The 27,997-nt window shown below is 34.3% G+C and overlaps 1 protein-coding gene across 1 annotated transcript; it reads left to right on the forward strand.

Moving 5' to 3' along the window:
- Window positions 1-27,997, forward strand: LOC104579749 (sodium channel protein type 5 subunit alpha-like). The gene is made up of 24 exons (XM_088534775.1): window positions 1-214; window positions 1,266-1,394; window positions 2,007-2,098; window positions 3,070-3,276; window positions 3,908-3,962; window positions 4,457-4,601; window positions 5,720-5,914; window positions 6,818-7,009; window positions 8,669-8,771; window positions 10,274-10,512; window positions 10,634-10,786; window positions 11,692-12,045; window positions 13,211-13,657; window positions 15,047-15,166; window positions 15,880-15,991; window positions 16,778-16,932; window positions 18,377-18,550; window positions 19,334-19,471; window positions 21,276-21,533; window positions 22,384-22,437; window positions 23,397-23,538; window positions 24,302-24,402; window positions 25,149-25,413; window positions 26,841-27,997. The coding sequence occupies exons 1-24, from the start codon at window positions 174-176 to the stop codon at window positions 27,995-27,997; spliced, it is 5,028 nt and encodes a 1,675-aa protein (XP_088390901.1). The 5' UTR covers window positions 1-173.

Genomic DNA, 27,997 nt, shown 5'->3' on the forward strand with positions numbered 1-27,997 from the left:
TGAGGAGTCCTGGGCATATTCAAAAGCGGATAAATAATTATTTAAATATTCCTGTGTGTTTAGCAAGTTTTCTAAAAGTTATTGTTTTAAAAAAAGACCACATTTTCCTTAACTTATTATTAACATTCTTTGTTGGGTTTATTACGTGTACTGTGGTACTCAACTGTGCTTCTATGACTACATCTGACCTGCCAGTAAGGCTCAACTGGACTGAGTAAGTATCTCATTTGCCCTTTATTCACTCTTTCTTCAAGCACAGCATACTGGGCTGAAACATTAAATGTTGTGACCATCTATTCTAGTGCTTGAAGAGACTCAGAGATTTTTGAGGGAGATTTGGAATTATGGCTATCCAGTCTTCCTGTGACACTTCAGTGTCTTTTGTTAGAGTGCACAATATTCCCTTTTCCCTGAGCTGACCCCATGACCCCATTTTTCCTTTTAAAGCTGAAACTTTTTGGAGAGACTGTGAAGAAGGATTCTGATTTTGAGTATCTTTCATACTAAAAGAGTAATCTGAATGTCTGTTATGGCCAGCTCATGAAAAAGCTTTAGAAAGGCAAATACTCATTACATGCCTTCCTGCTTTGTTTTTCCTGTGAACAGCCCAGTTCTGTTCTTTGCACTAGGAAATCGTCATTTAAAATGTCATGTTACTTTCTGTAATAGTGCAATTTGCCCTGTATAACTTTAGTTAATGTTCTGGAATTAAATCTTGAAAATGCTCTGGCACCTGAGGTGTCATAATTTTATTCCTCATCCTCTGTCATAAATACATGGGTAATGATAGTTTTCTTTATGCAGGATTTATTTTGGTTATACAGTATTCATCAGAGTAAATATATAAAATGTACAAATTCTTTCAGGCTATAAATAAATAAATAAAACTATGCTGCTATCGCTCTGCTATAATGTTGAAGCTTTTAAATTTTTTCAGTGTGCTTTAGAACATAAATGTGATTTTTCAGAACTTTTCATAAGGATGAGCTGTTCTTCATCCAGGTATGTTATACTGATGTGAACATTTTAACTGATAAAATCGTACATGGAAAGCCTAGTAAAATTCTCAAATTCACTCTCATGATTTTTGTGAAAGCATATCGCACAAAGATATATACAGATATATACATAGAAAGATATATATATATATATCCTGTCCAATTGTACCTTGCACTTTCTTCCTTCATCTCCATTCATTGAGTGTCTGAACTCAATCTCATTAATATGTTTATTTCTATCACTTGCATATATGCTTTCCTTTTCAGACATCTTTTTACTGGCATTTATACTGGTGAAATACTGGTAAAAGTATTAGCGAGAGGATTTATTTGGCATGAATTTACATTTCTTCGAGATCCATGGAACTGCTTAGATTTTCTTGTCATTATTGTAACGTAAGTAAAACTCATTTGTTCCTTTTTCCTTTCTCAAGGGACAACATGCAAGTAAAATACTATCTGATCCTGCTGAAGTTGTTTTACATTCGTTGACATCCCACCCCTAAGAGATGCATTTGAATTACTGTACCTTTGCATATGTACTGTCTGAAGAGAGAAAAACAGGGATAAACCTTAAAACAAGACTTAAATGCAAAGACCATCTGTTCGAGCTAACTTTCATTTGCTGAATTTCTCCATGTCTATATTACAGTTGATAGAGCTGCTTGTTCTCAATGTACAATATATTTAATTTTCATTAAGAAGTGCCTACACAGATAGCCAGCAGAAAGCATGCCTCTTCTCATAGCTTTGCACCATAAGTCAAATGAAGTTCATTTGAGAAGGATCCAGATTGCAAGGTGCAGAGTGATGTGATAAATAGCCAATGAAATACCAAGAATATAAAGTGATACTTAAGGAAAAACAGACTTTGCTTTACATCATAGAGAGTTATGGCTCCAAAATAGCTATTCCTTGTTTAAACAAAAGATTTTACAGTTAAAGTAAAATAAATAACTGAAAAGTTTGTTCTTTGGCATTCGGTTATATGATGTTTTAATTTTATAGGTATATTAGTATCTGTACAACTTTGGGCAATGTTTCAGCTCTTCGGACTTTCAGAGTACTGAGGACTTTAAAAGCTATTTCAGTAATACCAGGTAAGGAGAAACATGCCCTGATTTTTTCTCAGGTTCACAGTATAGTCTCTCCAATAATTTTCTCTGTTCTTACTTTCAAGTGTCTTGTCACTTTTTGTTTCTGTAGCAGGATCCCAAATTCTGACCTTTTTTTTTTTTTTTTTTTTTTTGTGGTCTGTAGTTACAGACTGTAGTTACAGCAGCATCCTAGCAGAATTTCTTTTTACCATCCTACAAAATTATTTTAATGCAAGCACATCTTGCTATTTAATGTAACATATCCATCTAATGTTGTGTATTTAAGGATGGGACTGCTGTAATTTCAGAATTACAAAAATGCGTTGATTTGTTAGCTTCTCCTTCCAATTGCCTGGATGAAGAGAACTAAATATATAAAAAAAGAATCAAAAACATAATGAATATATGTATTGAATCACAAGTATCTCATAAAAGCTTTGTATAATAAAGTTTTACCATTGGCTGTAATAAATGATAAAGGGGTTTTTGTTCTCTATAGGTAGTCTTATTATCAATGTACAAAATGTAAAAGCATCTGTTAGAATAATTCTGGATATCAATATCTATGACATATGTCAAATTCAGTTATGATATTTGAGTATCTTCTAAGACTGACTGCTCTGAGTTTGGCACAAGGTATCCTTCCTTGTAATGTCTGCTCAGCAAGATGTGAAGTACATGTTTTGTCATCAGAAAAGTTTGTCATCTTAAAAGTTTGCTTAGCTATCATCTTAAACTAGAATTTTTGAGTAAGCAAGATCGGTTTTAGAAGGAAATAAAAGTCAAATCACTTATGATTAAGAAATTCAAGTAGAATTACTTTATTCATAGACTCCATATTACCTTGTGTAATATTAGGAGGTTGCCAAACTATTTCTGTTGATTATTTTTAATGTGCTTGCAACTGTGATGCATTCTTGTATGGGGTACTATGATGTGTGGGAATACTCTGATTCCGCATATTATTTTTCTAGGTCTGAAGGTCATCGTGAATTCACTTGTTGAATCTGTTAAGAAACTCACAGATGTGTTGATCTTCACTGTTTTTTGCTTGAGTATATTTGCGCTAATAGGCCTCCAGCTTTTTATGGGCAATTTAAAATACAAATGTGTCCTCAATAATTCGGTATATAATGACACACTCTGTCTGGATGCTAAGATATATGTCCCAAGTAATGAAGGTAAATATTATTTTCGCCTTTTACATAAATCGTGTAGTTTTCTGCATATGTCTTGATTTTCACAAAAGGATATCGAAATATATTTGCATAAATCTGTTATAGTAAAGTATGTTCTTGCATTTGGTGAAACAATAATGTGGAGTGTGTGACTATGTATGTGTGGCTAGTGATTGTAGGAAGGGTTATAGGTCTATGAGATAGAAGGGACTGAGTTTTCTGTAAGGCAAATTACACTGGGATCCAGATGTTAGTGATCCTGCACGCAGAGTGACTTTTTCCATGACATAAGCTGTATCTTGGAAAGATTTTGGCTGTTTCTAGCAGACATTTCTATTCTTGCCTGAGATAAAATAAGACCTTACATTATTAATTGTGCCATTTATAATGAATTTTCAAAACACATTTTATCAGGGACAGATCTTTTGCTGAGAAAAAAAGCCCTATATCCCTTTGTTGTAAAAATAATCTTTCACAGAGATTTGATGTGTTAGACTGGTTTCTAAAGTGCTATAATATACAGCTTACTAGTTAAATACTTTACTAATTTGAATATGATGTGGACAGTTGCTTTAACCTGGAAAAGTTCAGATTACTTTTGATTTTTATGATCCCCCGATTTGTTTTTGAATAGATATCTGCTACAGAATGAATAAATCTTCTGAAATATTGCTCTGTTCAAATCTTGGGTGAGTAATACATTTTTACTAGTTTGTTTTTCTGTAAAATTTGCTTCTGTTTAATTTTTGTGTTGCTGAAGGAATGCTGAAAATTTTTCAGGGGCACCCCCTGTGGTGGTTGGTTTTTATTAAAAAAAATAAATTTTTTTATTTATAAAAAAATTTTTTATTTAAAAAAATTACTTCAGGGAATGAATGAAATAAAATTATTTGATGTAAACAAATCTGTGCTTCATTGCTAAGCACTGGTAGTTGAATGGTTATGTGGAATGATAGAAGGGTAAAGAGTTGTGGGTTATTAATAAACCTCTTTCCTCTCTGCCAGTTTTTGAAATGTGGACATTTGATCACTCCTTCCACATAGTAAAGTTCTATGCAGTTTCACTTATTTTCTTATCTATATTTGTTTGCGAATACCTCCCATTAGTGGAGAGTTTCTGTGCAGTCAGACGTACCGTGACCCTTGGACCCGTCAGATGGTTTAACATTTCTTCTATGGTTAGGAAAGAGTGCCCAGAAAACTACACCTGTTTGAAGATTGGGAACAATCCTGACTTTGGATACACAAGTTTTGATCACTTTGGCTGGGCCTTTCTTTCCTTATTCCGTCTGATGACACAAGATTACTGGGAACGTCTCTACAGACAAGTAGGTACTTTTACTAGCTGCTAGTTTGCCCTTAGACGTGCATTCTACAGCTTTTGCGTCCACTAGAAAAATCTATATCCATTTAAATATTACCAATACCAAGTTTGTTTTAAAAACAATGCAGATATTATGGAAGTTTCAAGTGGTTAAGTTAAAACAACTTTTGCAGGTGACATGTAAGAGTCATGAATTACATGGTAGAACAGATGCTGTGAGCAGTGTAAAGTCCTCGTATTGCTCTCCATGCTCAGTCTCATCTGATCAGTGTTTCAACACGATTGAGTATTTCAATGCAATGTAAGATCACAAAGATGCACGGATGTCATGGCAAATTTTGAGGGTTGGTATCTGTGGTCCCAGAAAACGAAGAAGATATTTTTTTTTCATGTTAATGGGCTGTGTAATCTGCTTACATGCTCAGAAAAATTTACGGATTAAAGAGGTTTTACTGAACAATAATTAGCGGTTAAATATTTTAATCTTGTAACTACCAAAGGATATGGCTAAATAGCAGATCCAATTAGTGAACTCATTGCTGCTGCAGGAGCTATGAATCCTTACATGCTCTGTTTTTTGCTTTTTCAGTCCTAACTCCCAAGTTTTTGGCTCAGAACATATGCACTTATACCATTAGAGCATCTTTCAGGATTATTTAGGCAATTCTAGCTCTCTTCAATATTAAGGATCTTTAATAGTTTCTTCCATAGTTACAGATATACAACTAAGGTTGTTTTCTCATAACTTGTACTCTAATGGTTATTTTTTCGATTTGCTGAGACATGCTTCATTTAATTTTAAGAATGATTCTTGTTCGTTCTTCTCAATTGCACATGGCATCACTATGAATGATATGTGATCTGATACAAAAGGAGAAAAATACAGTATGAGCATAGAGAAATTTAAGATCTGAAGTATGTTTATTATTTATAGATCTGTGACTAGATTTATATTCAGATCTTTTATATAACATAGACCAGCAGTAGTAGATCCTGTAGTTTAAAGAAAACAGTGCAATACCTTGACCTTTTGAATATCACAGGGAGAAAAAAATTGTTAGTTCCAAATTCTATTGTAAACCTTAGGATTTTTCTCTTAAAACTTTCACTCTTTCCTCACAGACTATCCGTACATCTGGCAAGAACAGCATTTTATTTTTTCTGGCAGTCATCTTTTTATGTTCATTTTATCTCTTCAATCTGATCTTGGCTGTAGTAACTATGGCATATGAAGAGCAAAATAGAGCCACTCTTGCTGAAACAGAGGCTAAAGAAAAATTACTTCAGGATGCCCAGCAGATTCTAGAGAAAGAAAAGGTTTGTAAACTCTTGCATCTAATATACCATATGCTGTCCCCATTGTTCTCCTGTGCCTATGTTGTGTTAATTTTCTTGATTAAACATATGCTTTTTTTACAATGCTTTCTAATATTTCATTTCTGTCTATGTATGTGTGTATACGCATATATGGAATTAATAGGTAAATATTTCTGAAATACCAATAAACGACATTAGTCAAAGTTAAGTAGTATTAACTTCTGGGGTTTTCAAACCTAAATTTTTTTTTAAGGAAACAACAATGGCTTGCAGGCATTTTTTTTTTTCAGTTATTGACAGACACCCACACTACGTGTGTTGGCACATTCTTGTGTAGCTTGACTTTTGCTATGTACAAGAATTCTTTTCCCTGCATATAATTATCTTTTTGATATTTCTGCATGGCCTCATGATGAAAATGTTGGTGGAGAGGTTTACATCCGTAAGAAAAATTGATATTTCTCGAGTTCTTCCAGATTTGAGCTTAGGCTTTTCTTTCTTACGTTTTTTCTCTGTTTAGTAATTAAGAGAGTTTTAAAGTCAGATTATTTTTGGATTTAGTTTGAACGCTTAGTCTTCTATTGGCTTGGACTCAAGGTCCTTTCCAAAGTAAGAAAAGGAGGAGTAGAAGGATATACCCTGCTATTCTGAGATTCAGATGCAAAGCACAATTTCTGAAGTGGCAAATGCAAACTTCAATTATAAGAGCTGATAAGTAATCCTCTGTCTTTTGGTATAGTAAATGCATTTTGTACTCTATCTTTTGAAGTAGTTTAATGTTTGAAAAATGAAAATTGTTAATGCAAAGCAATCAAGTAGCATGATAATTAAATTGTATTTGATCCTAGTCCATTCTGTGGTGTTACCCTTGTACTAGCAGGATTTTTGCTGTTTGTTTTACAGATGATGGCTAGTGGAGGAAGTGATGAGACCTTACATGTAAGTTCTGAAATGTCAGTCGCTGACTTGAAAATATTAAAAGAAAAAAGGAATAAGGAAGAAAAGCCTATTTTAGGACAAGGACTAATTTTAAATAATCAAAGGAAAGAAGAGCATATATTTCATTCACAACCTGATCATTGCCAAAAGAAGCTTGTAAGTATTTGAAGTATAATGTGTATTCATTTGTCATGCAGTGTGGCTATTTGGTGACCAGAAAAGCCTTTTCTATTTGCAGAATATATATCTCTACCTTCTTTCATGCATTGAACCAGTTAGATTTTGGGATCAGAGAGAGACAGCATTATGTAGATTTGAAAGAAAAGGAAAATTAGAAGTGGGTGTTATTAGCATATTTTTGACTTCTTGTTCTGCACTTAAAAATGTGCTAAAATTTGCCAGTATCTCTGTTGTGCTGCATAAAAAGACGTGGTGCAAGAAACCGTTAAGTGGAACTCACTTCCCTGGCGTGTATTATGCAAAGCTTAAACTACGTTTCTGTCCTTGCTAATGAACTCCTCTATATTCTTAGCGTGAAAATTTCCAGTTCCATTTCCAAATGATTGTTCTGGTTGTAGTTTTGCACAGTGTGAATGTTAGAAGACAGAAGGAGCCATTTATCAATTGCAAGGGCTCTTCAAGACGTCCACCTGTATGTTCACTCCCCCTTGCTATTGTGCATCACAAGTCTTACTTTGCCCTATGACTTTTATATTAAAATGAATTTTTTATTTTAAAAAAAGATAATATAGATCACAATTGAAGCAGCTTAAAAAGTGCTCTGAGGTGGAATTCTACCCTGAGACAAACATATTTTGCATTATTGAGAGTGGCTGTTTATTTCATGTTATGGCAACTGCTAGCAGTATATGTGACTCTTTAAACTATATACTGTGTATTTTTATCACAAAAAGATTGCAAAGTCAAGGAAAAAGAAGCATATCAGACCCAAAGCCTTGGCAGAGATTCAGCAGTTCCATGATTTCTGTTTTCTGTTGAGATTTCTGTTTTAACTGCCAGTTTGTCAGATGACTTCTCATTGACATTTGCTTAATTCAGATCAGGAAACGTGAAAACATGAGCGACACTGACAGTTCAGTGTTGACACATGCTGTTAACCTTACTAAAAGTGCCACCTTTTTTCCTTTTTTTTTTTTTTTTTTAACAAGTTTCTCTCTTCTAAGATACCGAATATTGAAGAAAGAAATGAGAGGACAAGTTGCTCTGTTAACTGGGATACGATTCAAATAGTCTACTAGGGTCTTTTTGATTCTGATTGTGTTTGATGCCTGTATACTCTTAAAAGTATATAGGTTTAAAATAGCTCAGCAAAACAGTAATTATGTTTTAGTAGATAACTATTGTTTGTATCGACTACTATATACTATATATTAAAAACTGATAATTAATAGCTAAATAATACCTGATTTAAACTGATACTCAGTGTATATTTTATGTGTTCCCTTTATCAGTGACTGGAAAGATGGAATTATTTTTTTCCTTTACTTTCCTATTAATAATTTACGTATTTCTTATATAGTGAAATATTTACTGTTGTTAAGTATTTTCATCAGGAAAAATCATCTTGAGGAATACTATTTTTTAGTGAAGTGTCCTTTGCAGCCTTGTGATATGTTTGTATATGTATTTGATATGTTTGTATTGTTTTATGCTCTCTCTTCAAGTTTAGGCTTCATCACAAATCAATATCTGTAAGGAGGTTCTTTTATATTATGTTGTATGTAATTTTTATATTGCCAAACACTTATCCATATTTGCTTGTTTTATTATTTTCTATTGTCTTTCTAACCGAAGAGGCAAATATTACTGTCTTATGAATTGTCAGTGGACTCAATTAATGATCCCTTTCGAAGACAGAGGTTAATGAGTGCAGCCACTGTTATTACAGATAATTTGGGTAAGTCACGCTTTAGTGTTTTTCCTACAATGATTATATAAATTGACCTAAGAGATCAAAATGTTACAGTCATAATTATTTTAATAACCACTGGAGGAAATTGTCGTGAACAAATGTAAATTTCAATAAAACAAGTGTACTGATATCTCACATAACTGGCCTGTAGCTTGGGTTTTCCAAAGATAAATACTGCCTGACCAGCCTGATTGCTCTGTATGATAAAATAACTAGCTTTGTGAATGAGAGGTGAGCAGAAGCTGTCATTTCTTTTGACTTTAGTAAGCCTTTCAACACTGTCTCCCATAATATTTTATATCCAAGTTAGAATGGTATGGTCTGGGTGGGTGGACAATTTGATGGGGAAAAAGTGGTTTGGCAGTGGAGCTCAGAGGGTCCTGTTAATGGGTCATATTCCACCTGGAGTTCAATAGCAAGTGGAGTGCTGCAAGGATATAGTGTCCATGAAATTTAAAGGTGTCACCAAACTGGGAGGTCTCTAGTCAATGCCCTGAAGGGCAGAGCTGCCACCCAGGGGGATGTAGACAGCCTAGAGTGATGGAGACAGCCTAGAGGGATGGAGCAATAGGAGCTTTATGAAATTCGTATAGAACAATGCAAATTCCTGTATTTGGGAAGGGAGAAGCCCTTGTAACAATACAGGCTAAGGATTGCCTAAATAGCGGAGCAGTTCTGCAGAAATGACTGTGGGGTCCTTGTGGGCATCAAGCTGAGCATGGCCAGAAATGACTGCAGCAATGGCTAAGGGAGACCTGGACTATCATAGCCAGCAGGTAAAGAATATTATGGCACTTTACTCTCTGTTTGCTAGAATAGAGAGTAATTACAGAGTAACTATGAGTTATATCTAGAATAATACATCCATTTTTGGCTCCCCTCTTTCCTTCCAGTATAAGAAATACCTTGGTAAACTAGAAAGAGTTTGCTCAAGTATGGGACAACAAAATATAGGGAACACAGAAAATACTTGTTTTGAAAAACTGAGGCACCATCTTACTTCTTCCATTAGCTTAAGGAATTTTTTCTATAACCTATTTTACTTCACGTGTCCGAGTATCAGAATTAATGGTTAGCAGCAAGCATGAAAGCTTTGTTTTCGCTTGGAATACTTTTAAAGCCAAAGCCATGCCACATCTGTGACTGTGCATTACACAACTCACAGAGAACAATTTATTTCTTTTCTTGCAAATAACTAAATTCTTTCTCCTTAGTGCAGATATTTTGTCATCCCTAAAAGATACGAAGAGGTGGGTGATTTTAGCTCTTTTTTGATGAGATTTCTTGATGATAGAATCAAATAGACTCTGACTTGTTAGTGTAGAATGAACAAGACATTGCTTTATTAATGATATTATTCTGCTCACACGTGTGTTGAGTTCTCATAGGTGACTGATTTTTTTTTTCCCAATCTTTTCTGTTATTGATTATCTTCTTGCTATGAGATTCCACATAACTTGTATGTCACTTTGCCCTTTGTCATTTAGAATTGCAGGAGTCAAAACTGAAATGTCCTTCATTTTCGAAACGTTTCGCTCAAAGATATCTAATTTGGAATTGCTGCCCATTCTGGCTGGTAGTCAAAGAGAAGGTGAAATTGGTAATGTTGGATCCATTTGTTGATCTTTTAATCATGATTTGCATTATGGTGAATACTTTATTCATGGCTCTGGAGCACCCTGGAATGCCACCAACACTGGCAGATATAATTGGTAAAAGTGACAAGGTAAGTTAGCTCTATCTCAGAGTCACTATGGAATTATAACCCCATATTCATAGTACAATAGTCCTAATGGCAGATATACTCATTCAGTGACTTGATACTGATTTCTTTTTCCTCTTTCCAGGTCTTCACTCTCATTTTTACAGCAGAAATGGTCTTGAAAATCATTGCTCTCGATCCCTACTACTATTTTCAGCAAAAATGGAATATTTTTGATAGTGTAGTTGTTATGATTGGCTTGATAAGCTTTGAAGATAAATGGTCATTTTTCAGGCTGGTAATAATTGTTTTATTCTTTTTAAGAGAATAGCATTTGTTTTGCATATATTTGTAAAAAGTTTTCAATTAAACACTTTCCCTCAAATTATTTTACTGACAAATCTGTTAAATGAGTACTCTGTGTGGGTGTATAAACCAAAATGAATGTTAAAATAGAATGCATTTTAAAGATATATTGAAGAATACATTTAATATGTTCATCATATTGTATACAGTGTTCTTAGCTTTTCAGAGTCAACACACTTAAAAATTCAGTTGAATTCTGTTTCGGCTTGTATATAATAACAGAGACTTCTAACAGTGCTTTATACCCATGTGAATTGCTCTGGAGAAAGTGGGGTGAAAGCTAATTTGACTTTAAAATTCCTTTTTACTCATAAGGGTGCATACCATCTTGCTTTTCACATCCTTACTTGAGGCTTCCGGATGTGAAGGAGAAAAAAAATCCTTTTTCATTTGTGATCTCACTGTGTTTATTTTAGTACAAAACATAGTCACTTGGTAAGCCTCTTCTAAGTACCTAGTAGCCACCTGATTATTATTTTTATTTCATTTGCAAATATGCATGATCATATCTAACTGGGCACGTGAAAGCTTCCTCTGCTAGAGCAGTGACCTCAGTAACATTTACTTTCCTAGTTTAAACCTGGCATTCAGTGCAGGCATAACAAGTGCAGGCATGCCAAAAGTCGTATTATCATTGCAATTGATATTGATGTTATTAACTGTGAATTGTAGACCTGTTAACACCCAGTATTTGGGGACAAGTTATGAAGATGTATTCAAATGTGGTCCTTTCAGGAGTAAAGGCAATCTCATAAATACATGGTTTTTTTTCCTATGTGCTGTGCTATATATACAGTTCTCTGCCATTCACATTGTTCTCTTGTGTTTTGTTTACAGATAAGAATCTTCAAATTGGCCAAGTCCTGGCCAGCCTTAAACACTCTGATGAAAATCATTTTAAATTCAGTTGGTGCTCTGGGAAATCTCACTCTGGTTTTGGTTATCACTGTATTTATTTTTGCTGTAGTAGGAAAGCAGGTTTTAGGCAAATGCTATGAGGAAAACTACAGGAAAATAAACACTGACAGCAATTTACGTTGGCATATGAAGGATTTTTTTCACTCATTCATGATTATATTCAGAATTTTATGTGGAGAATGGATTGAAATGATGTGGGAATGTATGCGAGTGGCTGGAAAAGGGCTTTGTCTTCCCATTTTCTTGCTTGTCCTGGTGATAGGCAATCTAGTGGTGAGTCTCAGCTATTTTTCTTTTTCTACTGAATGCATCCTGGTTACACAGCAATCGTTTTTTCTCCAGGTCAAACATCATTATTTAACGAATACACACACAAATCTTGTTTCTGGGTGTAGTTTATATATTTTTCAGAATTTTTCCTTCTTCTGGTGGCTTTCTTTAGCACATGACAGGTAACCAATAGTTAAAATACCCTAAGCAATTTCTTTTAGCTAGAGCATATAAGTGTTTGTTAACCTTTTTAGCCTTTTTTTAATTAAATGTTTTATTTATTTCTTTTCTCTTGCTAGAAACAAACAATCAAACTGCTCAATGCTTGTAGTGGTTACTGACTTGTCAGTATACTGTCAACAGGTTACAGTACCCACTTCTTTTGTCTTCCTGATTTATACTACTTATATTGGGCAATATAAGCTGTTTTCTTCTTCTTGTCCATCTTGCATATATTCTTTCTTTCTCAACTTGCCACACTCTTTCATCATTAAGAGGCATTGTTCCTTTGTGTATCAATGGCTCCTAGCATATTAAACCTACTCAGTAGAGAATTTGTTAAAATAATTTCATAAAAGGCACAGATAAGTTCTCAGGAAACTATTTAGTATGTCTCTTTTTTTTTTTTTTTTCTATCCAAGTGATTTTTCTTTTTATTTTTTTTCTTTCTTTTTTTTTTTTTGCCTTCTCAAGAATCTCAGACTTGGACAATTCAAAATTTTGGTGTAATTTTCCTTTCAAGGAGGTACTTTGATAAAATCTTCCATTACTATGAGCGTTCGGTCTCATGCATTACTAATGGAAGAAGGCATTTTTTCCTTTGCTTGGCTTGTTCATTATTGCTAAGTGATTAGCAAACATTTGTTCAGTGGTGCTATTAAAATTTATCTTTCTACTCTGTTTTTCAACAGATTTTCTATCTTATAGATATAAGAGCATGCGAGAATATATTTGATATAGCCAAAACCAAACTTACCTCATTTTAATTCTGCCTTTCCTGCCTGAGGAAGCCATACCACACTCTGTTAATATTCCCATGTAACAGAAAATAATTTTATGAAAATAGTTTAAAAAAAGAGTTTGAGGTTTTTAACTGAGGTATTTTTTTGAAATGTTATGTTTCTGTTAGAAGCAGTAGTGTCTCCAACATACTTTTAATTATTTTAAGGTGCTCAACCTATTCATCGCGTTGCTGCTGAGTTCATTCAGTACTGACTCTTCAGCAGGACAAGAGGAAACTGGAAAAAAGACCAAATGTCAGATTGCCATTGCTCAGATTCACAAGGGCCTGCAGTCTCTGAAAAACAGAACTTTGGATCATTGCGGCAAAAAAATGAAACGAAATCTCAAAACAACAACCAAAAAGACTGTTAAAATTTCTGTCAAAGACACAGAGGAAAATAACTATGCCATGGCGGATATCAGAAAAGATGTAGAAACCTATTGCTTTGACATTGAGTTTTACAGTAATGAAGAGAGTTTCTCAGTGGCAAGGAAATATGAAGAATTTTTGATGAGCCGTAGTACCTCTGTTCCCATTGCAGTAGCAGAGACTTACAGTGATGAGGGTGATAATGAACAGAATGCATGCACAGCAGTGGAATACAGGAGCAAGGTAAGAAATATTAATGTCTTCAAATCTCTGTGATATTTTGGATTCCTTCTTTGATCTTTTTAATCTCTTTATTTTGTTGCTTTGGGCAGGATTAATCTCAGGCCTTAAGTACTTAAATATAGATACCTAAAACCAGATTTCTGAATGTAAGGCATTTAATTTGATAGTCAATGATAGTCAATAAAGCCATGATAGTCAAAAAAGATGCAGTTCATATGCCTGAACATTTGAGGCACTTCGGGACATTTGAGAAGATTCAGGTGTCTGTCACGTTGTCGTGGGACTGCCAAATATGACACAGGAGCTAGAGCAGCTCTTTTTAGCATCTGGAAGACAGAGGTATGTACAGTTCAGATGGCACTAGATATCAGCTGCAATTAGTAGATTAATCAGTTTATGCATCTTAATCTCAGAATGAATCCCATCCCTTGTGCTTGAGGCAGCAACCCACACATAAATGCCCAGTGTCACTAAGATGCCCAAGAGTACCCAGTATTACTTACAACTGCAGCTCCAAAAGGCACCAGTCTTCTGTAGGTCCTGTCATATATTTAACAATGCCTGTATATGTCCTGGATACACTTAGGTATCCCAAAAGACACCAAGTATTTAAGGGTGAGCGACTGAATCAAAACCTTTGTACTCTCGCTGCATTCAATGCCACGTTTCTGCACTACTCGTATGTCTCCGGCTCTTGTACTTCATGTTTTCTCCCTTCTTGCTATCTTGATTATTTTTCCTTGTCCTTGTTTCTTTTATCACTTCTGTTGCTGTGGAATATTTTTAATAAAATGTAATTTTACCTATTACTTGGAGAAAGCTGGTGTCTTGATGAAATTCTCTTTATGACAGCATCATTACTTTTATTATAATGTAGATGATGTGATTGTCTAGGCAGGATCTGATTTTTGGTTTTAGGTTTTTGACAGGATCTGATTTTGGTGCATACCCACCAATGATATGTCTGCTTGAAGACACTGGAGTTCAGAATCATTTGACCATTCTCTGAGATGCTTGTTCCCATATAATTTTTCTTACTTATCTTGTTTAAGGTTGTATTTTGTAGATGTTGGTTATCTGTTATGATTGTGGCTAAGAGTGCACAGCAGTGTAGCATTACCTGATGGCAGAAACATCAGTTAAAAAAGGGATACTATTTTTGATGGAATTTTCATATGGTCAGTGTGTAGGTGACCTACTTGGATCCATTTCCTACGCTTTTGGTCACAAGAGGAATGCAGCATTCAGAAGTTAAGAAGAAATCATTCCTTTACCAGCTTCTTTATGGATGTTTGCTGAGTTTTCTATGAAAACAAAAATATTCTAATTTTTTTATTTTAGATGCTAACTCTCTCAAAAAAAAGCTTCTTTTTGCATTGTGTCTTGTAGGGAGACCAATTAAGACATAGAGAGCGGTGCAAAACTTCAAGTGGCTGCAGTCAGTTGTCCGAGACTTCAGAAATCATGAGTGTTTTTTCAGAAACACAGCAAAGTAAAGAACAGAAAGAGGTGGGCATAATTTCTATTTTTGTGAATACGCTGTACATGAGAATTGTTCCAGCAGTTCTCTAATTCAGCAGTAGCAGCTCCAATCATTGTGGAGGAAAGTCCATCTCTTGAATATATATGGTATTTAGAAAGTGGAAGACTATGTCTCACAAACATCCATGGCTACCAGTATAACTTAATATATAATTTAATAAAGAGGGAGTCAAAAGGAATTACTGAAGAAACATGCTTCCTTGAAAGGTATCTATAACATCCTATTCATTTTTATAGATAACTGCTTTTGCTGTCAACTTTGGATGAAAACGTTTTTTCTCTTGAAATGATTCCCCAAAACAATTTTTATTTAAAATATTATTTTATTCTAAAACAATACATTTCCATTTACTTTTACAGGTGTGTAGGTTACTTACCAGTGACTACAGTGCATTGACGTACCGAGGCTGTGCGTTTCTTTCTGCAACTTTTCCCCTCTTAAAGGGATGTGGTCTGTATCTCTGCAAAAGAAAAGGAAATTGAAATGGAACTTATCAAATAAGAGCCATGGAATCAAATAATAGGGAAGAACTCAATCATATGTAGCTTTATTTTGTCAGTTCAGTGCCATTTAGGTGATTTATGCGCTACAGATATTTTTTCAATTTATTTTCAATCTAGTAACTTCTTTGTAGAAAACTGAGTAAATTCTCTTCTTTCTTTGTTCTTGTCCTGTGCAGAAACTTGATGTTGAGAGTTATTCTGAAGCCAGCACTGTGGATCCGGTTATTCATATGGATATGATTTTCCAGACTAAAAAGCCACAGATACCTAAGGACTGTTTTGGAGAATGTAAGAATCTGTTATTTATCAGTGAGAGCAAAGAAGACTGTCTGGTTCAGTCTTACATTAAGATATCAGAGTGAGGGTGTCTATTTAAGAGCTAAAACAATTAGAGCCCTTCTGAAGGGACAGCTGGAGGTCAGCCAGGGTATTTGTCTGGACACCTAGTATCTTAAATGGCAATTGAGTCCTATGTTTAGGCAACTGAAAGTGTCTGAACTCCCAATGTAATGCATGAATATGCAGTCAATACAGCTCCTGGAATTGAGAGGACCATGCACTTCATCATAAAGCAGACACCTACATTTGTTCACCTAAATGTCTCCTTAGACTTCATTGACTTTAATGGTTCAAGTAAAGTGTGTATCTGGTGGAAGACAGTGAACAGAGAATTTAGTGTCTTTGCAGGGCTAACAAGTGATATAATGAGTAAAAATAATAATCCACTAAAGTATCACAAATGTAATTATTTTCAAAACAAAAAGAATAAATGTAGAGAAGAAAACTAGGAAGTTTTGCAAAGAAGGGTAATACAATCCCTGCAGAAGGGCATGTGCACACAAAAGCTTCTCTAAGCTAAGTGAATTGGTCTGTTAAAATAAATTTCTTTTGCCTGCAAATTATGTCTTTTCTCTCCCCTCAGAATATTTCAGCCACAGCAACACTACCACTTGGGTCCAACAGCACATACCTCATACACACCACAGAAACTCATTTTAAGATTGCTTATTATTTTAAACATTCTGTGGCCCCACATTTTCCATGTAACCAATGTGGTGTTCTTTTTCTTCTCAGGTTGTGTCCAATGTTTTCCATGTTGTGTAGTGGATATCACTAAGTTTCCAGGAAGCACTTGGTGGAAATTTAGAAAAACGTGCTACAGCATTGTTAAACATAGCTGGTTTGAAAATTTTATCATTTTTGTGATAATATTGAGCAGTGCAGCACTGGTAAATTTAATTTAAATGTCTCAAATGTTGAACTGAGGGGTATAAGTAAAGGCAAATAATCATATTGTTCTATTTTATTTATTTCTTCTCTCTTTCACATTCCTTTCCCAAAGGATAGATAAACTTATCCCTTACAAGTTGTAAGGCTTTCCCCAGTTGGAGAAGTAGCAAGATATTTAAATATAAATTACTGGCTTCTTGATATTTCTTTGTGGAACTACTTTGTGTACTTAATAAAAATGCTAACACAGAGTCTGAAATTACTTAGGAAAACTAAGAAAAATAGATGTACCTCCAAATTTATAAAATAGGTTAACTACTCAATAAAAACAGATTTAAGATTGTTTGAGATTATCAGAACCTGGAACGGAAGATGTCTGAAAACTGTCAGGGTAACTTAATTTTTAATTACAACTCTGATTATATCTATTTTTACTGAAGAATAAAAGAATTTTTATTTGATATGCAAACATATTAACTAAGTCTAATGAATGTAATTTCTGTAATAAAATATTATGTAGTATAGAAGAAATATAACCAACTAGTTTGAAACTTATGTATATGGTAGATATGACAGTTTTCCAGATAAAATCTGAATGAATGCATAAATAGAATGAATGCAGAGAAAATGACATAGTGAGTGCTTAGAGTGAGGGAATAATTTAGCAATTAGAAGTTTGAAAGAGCATCCTTAATAACGAATGGATAAGTTGATTATTGGATCTAGATCAAGATAACAAGATTCTTGAGTTGCCAAGGTTAAGCAGAGAAAAAGACAATGCTAATTTTCAAACTTTCCCAGAATAAAAAGGAAATGGTAAATAGAATTTGTATGTGAATGCAGTGAGTTCTCAATTTCCTATTGCTGAATTACCAGTTCTGTGAATATAATGACAATTTTGTTCTGAAGACATTTATCTTGTAGTGCAGTTCAATGGCCGTTGCTTCAAAGACCACATAGCTCCAGAAATGGTATTATGGCTTTCTTATAATGCAAAGCACGCGTGCAAAGGCTGGTAACTCGGTGCAGGAATGTCTTTGCTCTCTGTTTTTGTTAATAGGAGTATAAATCAGAAGCACAGCAGGGATTTTATGTGTGTGTTTATTACGTAAAGTCTCATGAGATCTAAACACCTGCTTATGCTCCAACTCCCTTTTATCAGTGACCGATTAGATTGGGTTTAGCACATCATAGATTCAGAACAAATCTGGTCTGCTATAATGCCTAAATCTTCTTCCAAAGCACCACAGCAAGCCTAAGTATGTGCCTTTTGACCAACTTAAAAAAGAGACTGGTTATTTCGTAGTTTAGTTTTCAGCTTCTAAATATAAAACTTAAGTGGAAATTGTTATAATAAACCAAACTGTATGTTTTTGTACCATTTGAAAATAATATACTCCCAAACTACTTAACTGTAGTAGTAACTGAATTCTGAAATTCCAGGCATTTGAAGATATTTACCTTGAAGAAAGAAAAAAAGTTAAAATGGTCCTAGAATATGCAGATAAAATATTTACTTACATCTTTTTTATGGAGATGCTTCTGAAATGGGTGGCTTATGGCTTTCAAACTTATTTCACAAATGCCTGGTGTTGGCTTGACTTCATCATTGTATGTGTAAGTATTATACTGAATGTGCATTATATTCTGAATTTTGTGATTTACTATATAGAGAACTCCATGTATAGTCAGATTATGAATAAAAGCAAGTGTAATAGTCAGTTTCCAAAAGCTGAAAATAATTGAAATCAAAAGAGACTGAAGGAAAAATGTAAATGACAATTATAGGTAACAGTTAGGAGGTGCTTAAGAAAATATTACCGAATATCATAGTCCTCCGTGTTGCTTATAAAAACCTTTTCCAATATAGAGAGAGAGCATTTAGCAATCAAAAGCTAAAATACATCAATTAACATGGAAATATGTGAATTCGTTGGCAGCTTCAGCAATTAGAAAAACCTAGAGTTGTTTAGCTGAAAAGAAGAAATTAAGACGGTAACGGGAATGTAGAAATATTTTTGGAAAAAGCATTTGTCAGTTAAAGAGGAAAGAATGCATATTTTATTTTGTGACGGAAGCAATCCTAAGAAGAGAAATGGTGAAATCATCAATAGTGTGATAGAAGTGATACAGTGTTTCATATATATGTATATTAACATATATATTGATTGTGAAATAAAAAAGAAGTGCCTTATAATAGTATATATACTATTGCAAAAAGAATGAAAGAATGCCATAATTCAAAGAATATCAGAACAAAATAAAGCAAACCTATATTACAAAAAAATGAATTAGTGGTCAAAAAGAGTATAACATTCGGCATGTGATTGTCTACTGACAGCAACAAAATAAACTTTTATATGCCATTTAATAATCTTAATTTCAATCCAACCATCACAGCTTTCATTTGTGTCCTGGGGATTAAAATCTGTCTCCAAAGACACGTCACTCTGTTCCCATGGCAGTGCCTTGAAATCTTTCCGAACACTCAGAGCCTTGAGGCCTCTGCGAGCTTTATCTCGATTTGAAGGGATAAGGGTAAGGATATCTGTGTGTATTTCCTAATAGTTGCATTTGAAGTTCTTATTATGAAAATTACAATTTGATTCTTTAGTTTGGCATGTGAATTAGCATTGAAGTGAATTCGAGTTCCTATGTGTGGCTGTTAGTTTCAGAACACTTAAACAGAGATTTACGGATGCAAGTAAAATAAAGAAATTATAATTTAATGTCAGCATTGGAGCATTCTTCCGTATTTCCACAGTTACAATGGAATGTGTAGAACATACATATTTATTTTAACTTAGGCATGGAAAATTCTTCTGAAAATAACGAATACGCCTGAAAAAAATAGGAATCAATTTTTAATGACTTAGAATAGAAGCTATATGTATATTTACTACATAAAACAAACTCACATAGAAGAGTTTTGATATGAGGAAGAAACCCATATTATAAAAAGTATTCAGGATATCAATATTCATGGCATAAGAAGTGTAGTGACTACAGTGTTTCCATTTTTTTTTCTCATTGCCTGAGGCAAAAAATTGGGACCTGGAAAATTGATTCAGTAGTTTTTTGCTTCACTTGAGATAATTCAATCTTTTTTTTTATAACTCATTTTCATAATATGCTCTAAAGCTTTAAAGTTGGTGTGGAAAAAAGGAAGTTCTGTCTTGCAATTCCCCTGCCCTGTTTTAGATGACCTGTTGATATGACATGGCATGTGCATGAGGGAAAAGCCTGTTCTTATATTGGTCGGATATTGTTTAAATAGGTGGACTACAAGGTAGATAGAAAATAGGCTGAAATGCCAGATTCGAAGTACTGACATCAACAATGTGAAGCCCAAGACTCATTTCTTGGTTCACCCCAGTAAGCCTCAAGCACCAGGACAGATTAGGGGTTGACCTGCTGGAAAGCAGCTCCCTGAAGACGGATTTGGGAGTCCTGCTTGACAACAGGTTAACCATGAGGCAGCAACGTGCCCTCGTGGCCAAGAAGGCCAATGGGATCCTGGCTGCATCAGGAGGAGAGTTGCCAGCAGGGTGAGGGAGGGGATCCTGCCCCTCTGCTCAGCTCTGGTGAGGCTGCACCTGGAGGATTGGGTGCAGTTCTGGGCTCCCCAGGACAAGAGGGACATGGAGCTTCTAGAGAGGGTCCAGCAGAGAGCCACAAAGATGATTAAGGGACTGGAGCATTTGTCGTATGTGGAAAGACTAAGCGAGCTGGGTCTGTTTAGTCTGGAGATGAGAAGACTAAGAGGGGATCTTATCAAAATATATAAATACCTGAGGGGAGAATGTAAAGAGGATGGGACCAAACTGTTCTTGGTGGTGGGCAGTTCCATCTCCATGTGAAGAAGAACTTCTTTCCTGTGGGGGTGACAGAGCCCTGGCACAGGCTGCCCAGAGAGGCTGTGGAGTCTCCAGCTCTGGAGATCTTCAAACCCGCCTGGATGCCACCGTGTGCCCCGTGCTCTGGGTGTCCCTGCTGGAGCAGGGGGTTGGACTAGATGATCTCTGGAGGTGCCTTCCAACCTCAACCCTTCTGTGATTCTGTGATTACTTACATATAGTTCTTCTACCCAAGAAGGATTCTCATTGCCAGCTGCTTTACTTCATTTCACAAAATGACAAGACAGATTCCACAGAATTAAGACAAGCTTGAGGTTAAAGCTGAAGCTGTCTTTAAATTGGCCAATCTACTAGTTTCTATGTGTGAGCATCTGCTATAGATAGAGAAGAAGAAAAAATAAGTTCTTAAAAGTGGTTTTCTAGAAGGACGTTCTGTTGAATGTTTTTAATTCATGCAGTGTTTTAATTCATTTCATTTATTTAAGGTTGTTGTGAATGCACTCTTGGGAGCTATCCCATCGATCTTGAACGTTTTACTCGTCTGTATTGTCTTCTGGCTCCTATTTAATATCTTAGGAGTACAAATTCTTGGAAAAAAATTTTGGAAATGCACACTCAAGGCTGGTGGAAATATTAGTCTAATTAATAATAAAAATGACTGTTCAACCTATAATGGAACCTGGGAAAATAGTCTAGTAAACTTTGATCATGTTGGAATGGGATACTTGGCTCTTCTTGAAGTGGTAAGTCCAAAAAAAGCATGCTTAGTTCTGTTTTTTTTCAAGAAAATGTTTTGTACAGCCCTGCTCTAAGGACACCACTATTACTCATATTTATCGTACTAAAAATGTTTGTTTTTTGGCTTATTTTTTTTAATATATATATATGGACTGCTCAGTTTCTCCTGAATAGCACTCGCATATGCAGATGCACATGCATCTTTGTGTTAAAATCTGTCTTTTTCATGCCTTTTCACTTTGCTTTTAGTTTTAGTAAGCATACTAAGCCTGAAATAATCTGCATGTCACTGAATTTAAAATTCTCATTTTGTTTGAAGTAAAAATCAGATCCAGACAAGTTTAGAGAGAAAATACCTAATTCAGTCTAATTATAACTCTTTGTTTTCTTATTGCTCTTATATATATATAACTCTTATTTTCTTATTCATATTCATGCAAGTCATGAAACGTTTGGATGTGAAAGTATTGATCTTTCTAATACCAAAATAAGAGAGGAAGCACTTTTTTTTTCTTTTCTGATGCCTGCTGTTCTTGTATCTTATCTAAATGTAATTCTTTATTCTACATCCTCCAAAATGTTCTAAAAATCTGCAGAGATGTTAAAACCTGCAGGAGGGAACCATTTTCTGTCTGCCTTGGAATTTGTCTTCTTTCCTTTAGAATATATTTGCTAAACTGAAACTTTTACTGCTTTTTTTTTCAAAAGTTAATTTGTAAAGCACTTGTAAAGTAACATTTTTAATAACCCTTTACTCACTTTTGCACAATTCCTAATATATTTATATTTGCTCTACCTAATCATAATTTTAAACTTAAATATTTTAATGAGAATAATCTTTTTTTTTTTTTTTAGGCAACCTTTAAAGGTTGGATGGACATTATGTATGCAGCAGTGGATTCACGTCAGGTATAAATTAAATTCTTGTTACTCTTCTACTTTCCTTCTTTTATCTGTACAGTTCGTTTTTCCGTTTCTTCTGCAATATCAAGTCAGAAATACAAGCAAACAAGTCAGCAAACCAATAACCCTTGGAATGGCAAATCCCTGGAAGTTAGCATAAGGTGTACATAATAAAAATAGAGTATTTGATACCAAAAAACTGCTATATCATGATTGTTAAGAGCAAGATTGTGCATTTCTTTTACACATCTGTGCTGGGATAGAGTTCAAGGAAAAGTGCTACAGGAACTGTGCTTCTGAAGCAAATTCCCTTTTTTAAATGCATGACTGAGAGTAAAAATGTATGCACGTTCAGCAGTTATTTCTGCAGGTTTTCATCCCTATATTTGGTATACTTACTTTTTCTTCCCCATGTTCTGTTTCTCACTCCTACTAAGTAAATTTCCATACTTTTTAATTTTTGTATTCTTGATTGAATCACAGTTTTCTCTCTCATTTGCCTTTTCCTTATTCATTCAGGCACTATATACTTGAATCTGGTAGCTAATAATTAAAAATGAGGTTTTCTTCCTTATACAGTTGATAATAGTGAATTTAAAATTATATCTTGTCTGGCTTATTGCTATATGTATGGTATTTCACCAAAATAGTTTAGTCTAAGTTGATTTTCTAATCTAGACATCCACAGCATCACTTCCAATTATAACTGATTTATATACTACTTAAGCTGTAGAATTTGCTAGAGCTACGTTTAGTGATATATATTCATTTGTAACTATCTTTACAAATAACAATAATACAGTACAAGGCAATTGTTCATCTTGTACATATAAATAAAGTTCTAAACATTTAAAAATAATCTGACCCTCCTGGTAATATTTTTTTTAATTATAAATTGAAAATTTCAAAGCTGGTTTTACCCCATTGTTTTCTTGTGTTTGTTTTTGTTTGGTTGGTTTTAACAGATAGATGAGCAACCAAAGTTTGAATGCTTCTTAAGCATGTATATTTATTTTGTGGTTTTCATTATCTTTGGATCTTTCTTCATGCTGAATCTTTTCATTGGAGTGGTTATCAGCAATTTTAACCAACAAAGGAAAAAGATAAGTACTGCATGCACTAATTCAGGGTCTCTTGTAATCCCATTTTTAATAAGCACATGCTAGTTTGACGTCTAGATGCCTAACATTTTCACTGGAGGAACTTTATACTTAGATTAAAGATTTTAGAGATAAAATAGAAATCTCCTAGCACATTCTTAGCCAGTGCATCTTGCTTTTCTTCTAAGTTTTTCATAATTCACCTCTAAGTCTTGTTTTCACGCCAAACCCTTAATTCTTCCTGAGTAGGAGGAAAAGGAGACAAGAGAGGGTATTTCTATAAGCTGTATTATATGTCAACTTTTAAAGAGCTATTCACTGTTGTAGAAATAGATAGCAATAATACACAGAAGAAATTATTTTGCTCTCTGCATTTAAACAGAAAAAAGGGTGTGTAGGGGTTGAGGAACAAGAGTCTGACTTCAATTTAATAATTTTATAAAAATAGTCTCAACAAGTAGGAACAAAGTTGTTGTTTTGTGTCATTTAATTTATTTGCTACTTCTTGGAGATTATGAAAACTTTAACAATGCTCTAATGGTTGAGTTCATAGGACTAGACATACATTATCAAAACCTGGTCAGCCCCTTGGTATAAATATTTTCAAAGAACAAAGTAAAAAGGAAAAATATTTCAGTAAATATTTTCTCTCTGAGCTGTCTTAAGTCGTACTTACAACAGCTGTGACTTTTTTAAACAAACATGATGCTGTTGCTTTAGCGGAGTGCTTCAGTTTGAATTGAACAACAGAATTCTTTCTCTGTACTTAGGTGGAAAAGATCTTTTTTTGACTGATGAACAGAAAAAGTACTATAATGCATTGAAAAAGCTTGGATCCAAGAAACCTCAAAAACCTATCCCAAGACCATCGGTGAGACCATCCTGAAGTGAATATAATATATAGATGGTGATCATATTTAAATGAAGCAGCTAATCATGTGGATATACATGTAAAAATAAAATACACATATGAGCTCATAATCTTCCTTATTCCGTATAGTATTCTTTACAGTTTATTTTTCTAATTTCCCTCTAATGCAATCTTTATGCTGGGTATTAATTAAATACAATTTACAACCTATTTCAGCCTACTCAATTTTCCAGCCTGTTCAATTTTTATAAAAAGTTTGTATTGAGTATTTGCTCTTCATAAGATAATCTTGCTTACCTAAGTTGCAGGTTACTGCTTCCATAGCTTGATTGTATTATTTCCAGAAAGAATGAATTTTAAATAATCTTATGCTTTAATTCCTGTTGTTTCTTGAATTTAATTCCAAGCTTGAAATCACATGCTAGTGCTTCGGTTTTTGTTTTTTACAATTTCTAATCAGAATTGCTCATACTAAAATATTTGCTTCAGTAAGTTTTTGTATGAAAAGAGCAATCACAATGTACTCTGAATGTTTTCCCACTGTATAACTTTTTCTACAAAAATGTAGTTGCATTGTACCTGAAAATACTCAGCACTGTTTCAGGTTTTTCCTTTGAATGTCTAAAAGAATCACATAAAATGCTTTTGGTTGCTTATTCCTGATTATATTCCTGATTCCCAATTAACATTTATACCTAGACTAGATCTTAGAAGTAGCATTAATCGGTACTTCTCTTTCTCAACAGAATATGTTCCAAGGATTTCTTTTTGATATTGTATCACACAAAGCATTTGATATTACTGTTGTGATTCTCATCTGTCTAAATATGGTTGTTATGATGGTAGAAAATGAGAGTGAAGACATCAAGAAAGTTCTCAATAATATCAACCGCTTTTTTGTGGCCGTATTTACTGGGGAATGTGTTCTAAAAATATTGGCCCTCAGACATTACTTCTTCACCTGTGGCTGGAACATATTTGACCTAGCTGTTGTGATCCTTTCACTAATTAGTAAGTATAAACTGTTTTTAAAGTAGATAACAGTGTTTCTTACCAATGCTAAGCCAAAGTCAATATGAAATAACCATTTATATGTACTGGAAAATTAAATTCTAGATCCACTGTACTTTTCCAAACCGTATTTTAAGTGGTTTCTTCCTTACACATTGTGTTCCAAAAGATAAAAAGGTTTTCATTTTTTTTCTATAAAAGTGTGACTTTTAATTAAGTATATAAGGAAATAGCAATTTAATTAATGAAATCATCTTTTCTAAGTCATTACGGTTGGACTCGATGATCTCTAAAATCTTTTCCAACCATAATGATACTATGATCCATTGCACTGTAATCTTGATGCTTTTCTACCTTCAATTTACATTTAGTTAGATTAACTATGGTTTTTCAGAGTACAAGTAAATTTAGGTTAAATGTATTTGTTTGAAAAGTAGGAAATATTTACTGCATTTAAAAAGGCTTTCTTTTAATAAGTCAGATCTCAGAGCTTGAGTTTGAAAGTTCAGGAAAATTTAGTTATCTACTGTGCTTCCGAATCTAGGCCACAATTTGTGAATGTGGAAAGTGTTATTAAAACAGGCTATTTTATTTTTCCAATTAGACTAAGTCTCCATCACCTTCTCTAGAAAGGGTCATATCTAATTTTCATTTGTCATATAATTTTAGTGATACTTCCTATTCATAGAATATAGAGGAAGACTGAAAAGATAAACTAATCTGGTTTCTCTGCTTCCTCCTTAAGCACTGTACCCCTGTGCCCTCCCATGAAACTCAGAATTTCTTAAATCTTCTGTTTGTAGTCATTTACATCATTACTGTGTTGCTCAATGTACCCTTTATTCTAATAACCGGATCATGGAATGAGCTCTGGTGGTAGCAAAAGAATTTCCCTTTTTTTTTTTTCTTCCTGGTGTTTTCTGATCATATTCTAATATGAAGCATTAATGAAAGTCTCCTATTTATCCTGTAGAGCCTGTAGAAGAAGGAGTAATCAGAAAGCATCTTGGAGACAATATTAAAATCAATGTGCAAGCTTCATAGCATCTAGGAAAGGAGTTGAATGGATTATAAAGGCATTTTTAAAATACTTGAATAATAAGTAGTTTTATCCCCCAAATTTAAGAAATTTGAGAGGATGGCACAGCATTTTCTTCCTTGTTCATTTTACAAAAGGCTACTAATTTGTGAGAGTTTTGTGTCAGGAAAAACTCCAGAACAGCTCTGTACATAATCTTGATACTTGTTTAACATTTACAGCTATTCCATTTTGTTTTTCTTTTCCTGAATTCTTGCATTAGCATTTAGAGTATTGATAGTTTTTTACTGATAGCAGCATAATGTGATCAGTATTATAGTATATAACAAAATATGGAATTTTTGCTGACATGATTTCACCAAATTTTGCTTTCTTTTTTGCTTCAAAGGTATTGGACTTTACGAGGTCATCCAATCTTCCTTCTCTCCTCCTCCCACACTTCTGCGAGTTTTTCGCTTGGTGCGAATTGGACGAATCCTGAGGTTAATTCGAAAAGCTAGAGGAATTCGGACTCTCCTTTTTGCATTACTGATGTCTCTTCCTGCTCTGTTCAACATTGGTCTTCTGCTTTTTCTGGTTATGTTCATTTATGCTATTGTGGGCATGACAAACTTTGCCTGTGTTGGCTGGAAAGGTGGGATTGACAACCTTTTCAACTTCCAAACCTTTCAGAACAGCATGCTCTGTCTCTTCCAGATTACAACATCAGCTGGCTGGGATGGTCTTTTGAGCCCTCTGTTAAGCTCTTCTAATTCATGTGCTCCCAACTTAAACTTAACAAATAGGAACAATATTAGTTGTGTGAATAAGCCAGTTGGCATTATTTATTTTGTAAGCTATATCATTATATCATTTCTCATTGTTGTAAATATGTACATAGCTGTCATTTTGGAGAATTTCAGTGTTGCCACCGAAGAAAGCACAGATCCTCTCTGTGAGGATGACTTTGATATGTTTTATGAAGTCTGGGGTAATTTTGACCCTCAGGCAACACAATTTATTGAATATTCTGCTCTTTCAGACTTTGCAGATGCTCTGGCAGAACCTTTACGCGTTCCAAAGCCAAATACAATTCAGCTCATATCAATGGACCTCCCTATAGTTAGTGGAGATAAGATCCACTGCTTGGATATCTTGCTTGCTTTCACTAAAAGGGTATTAGGAGAAAGTGGGAATTTGGGTGATCTAGAATTACACATGGAGGAAAAATTTATGGCTGCCAATCCATCAAAAGTTTCCTACAAGCCAATCACTACCACCCTTAAAAGAAAACAAGAGGAGGTATCAGCTCTTGTTATTCAAAGGGCCTTTAGGAGATATTTGATGCAACGTTCTTTGAAACATATGTCTTTCTTAAACCACCTTAAACGTTATAACAGTGCTGTCTTTGGAGAAGCAATATATGAGAAGGAAGGTCTTACTGCATCAGTGCTCCATAAAAATCATGGTAGGAAGCTGGATAAATCACAGTCTACATCTTCTGTATCTCTCCCTTTATTTTATGATGGTATTGCTGAAACAGATAGTGATAATGTGGAGACATAA

Source organism: Tinamus guttatus, unplaced genomic scaffold, assembly GCF_059628265.1.
Source record: "Tinamus guttatus ecotype Peru unplaced genomic scaffold, ASM5962826v1 Tinamus_guttatus_pri_ptg000599l, whole genome shotgun sequence".
Classification (NCBI taxonomy): domain Eukaryota; kingdom Metazoa; phylum Chordata; class Aves; order Tinamiformes; family Tinamidae; genus Tinamus; species Tinamus guttatus.

Bases quoted from the DNA above. Each gene is read 5' to 3' on its own strand.
- LOC104579749 (XM_088534775.1), top strand. From the start codon at position 174: ATGACTACATCTGACCTGCCAGTAAGGCTCAACTGGACTGA. The intron at 15,167-15,879 runs GTGGGCATAATT...TGTCCTGTGCAG, and splicing joins AAAGTAAAGAACAGAAAGAG to AAACTTGATGTTGAGAGTTA. The intron at 18,551-19,333 runs GTAAGTATTATA...CAACCATCACAG, and splicing joins TTGACTTCATCATTGTATGT to CTTTCATTTGTGTCCTGGGG.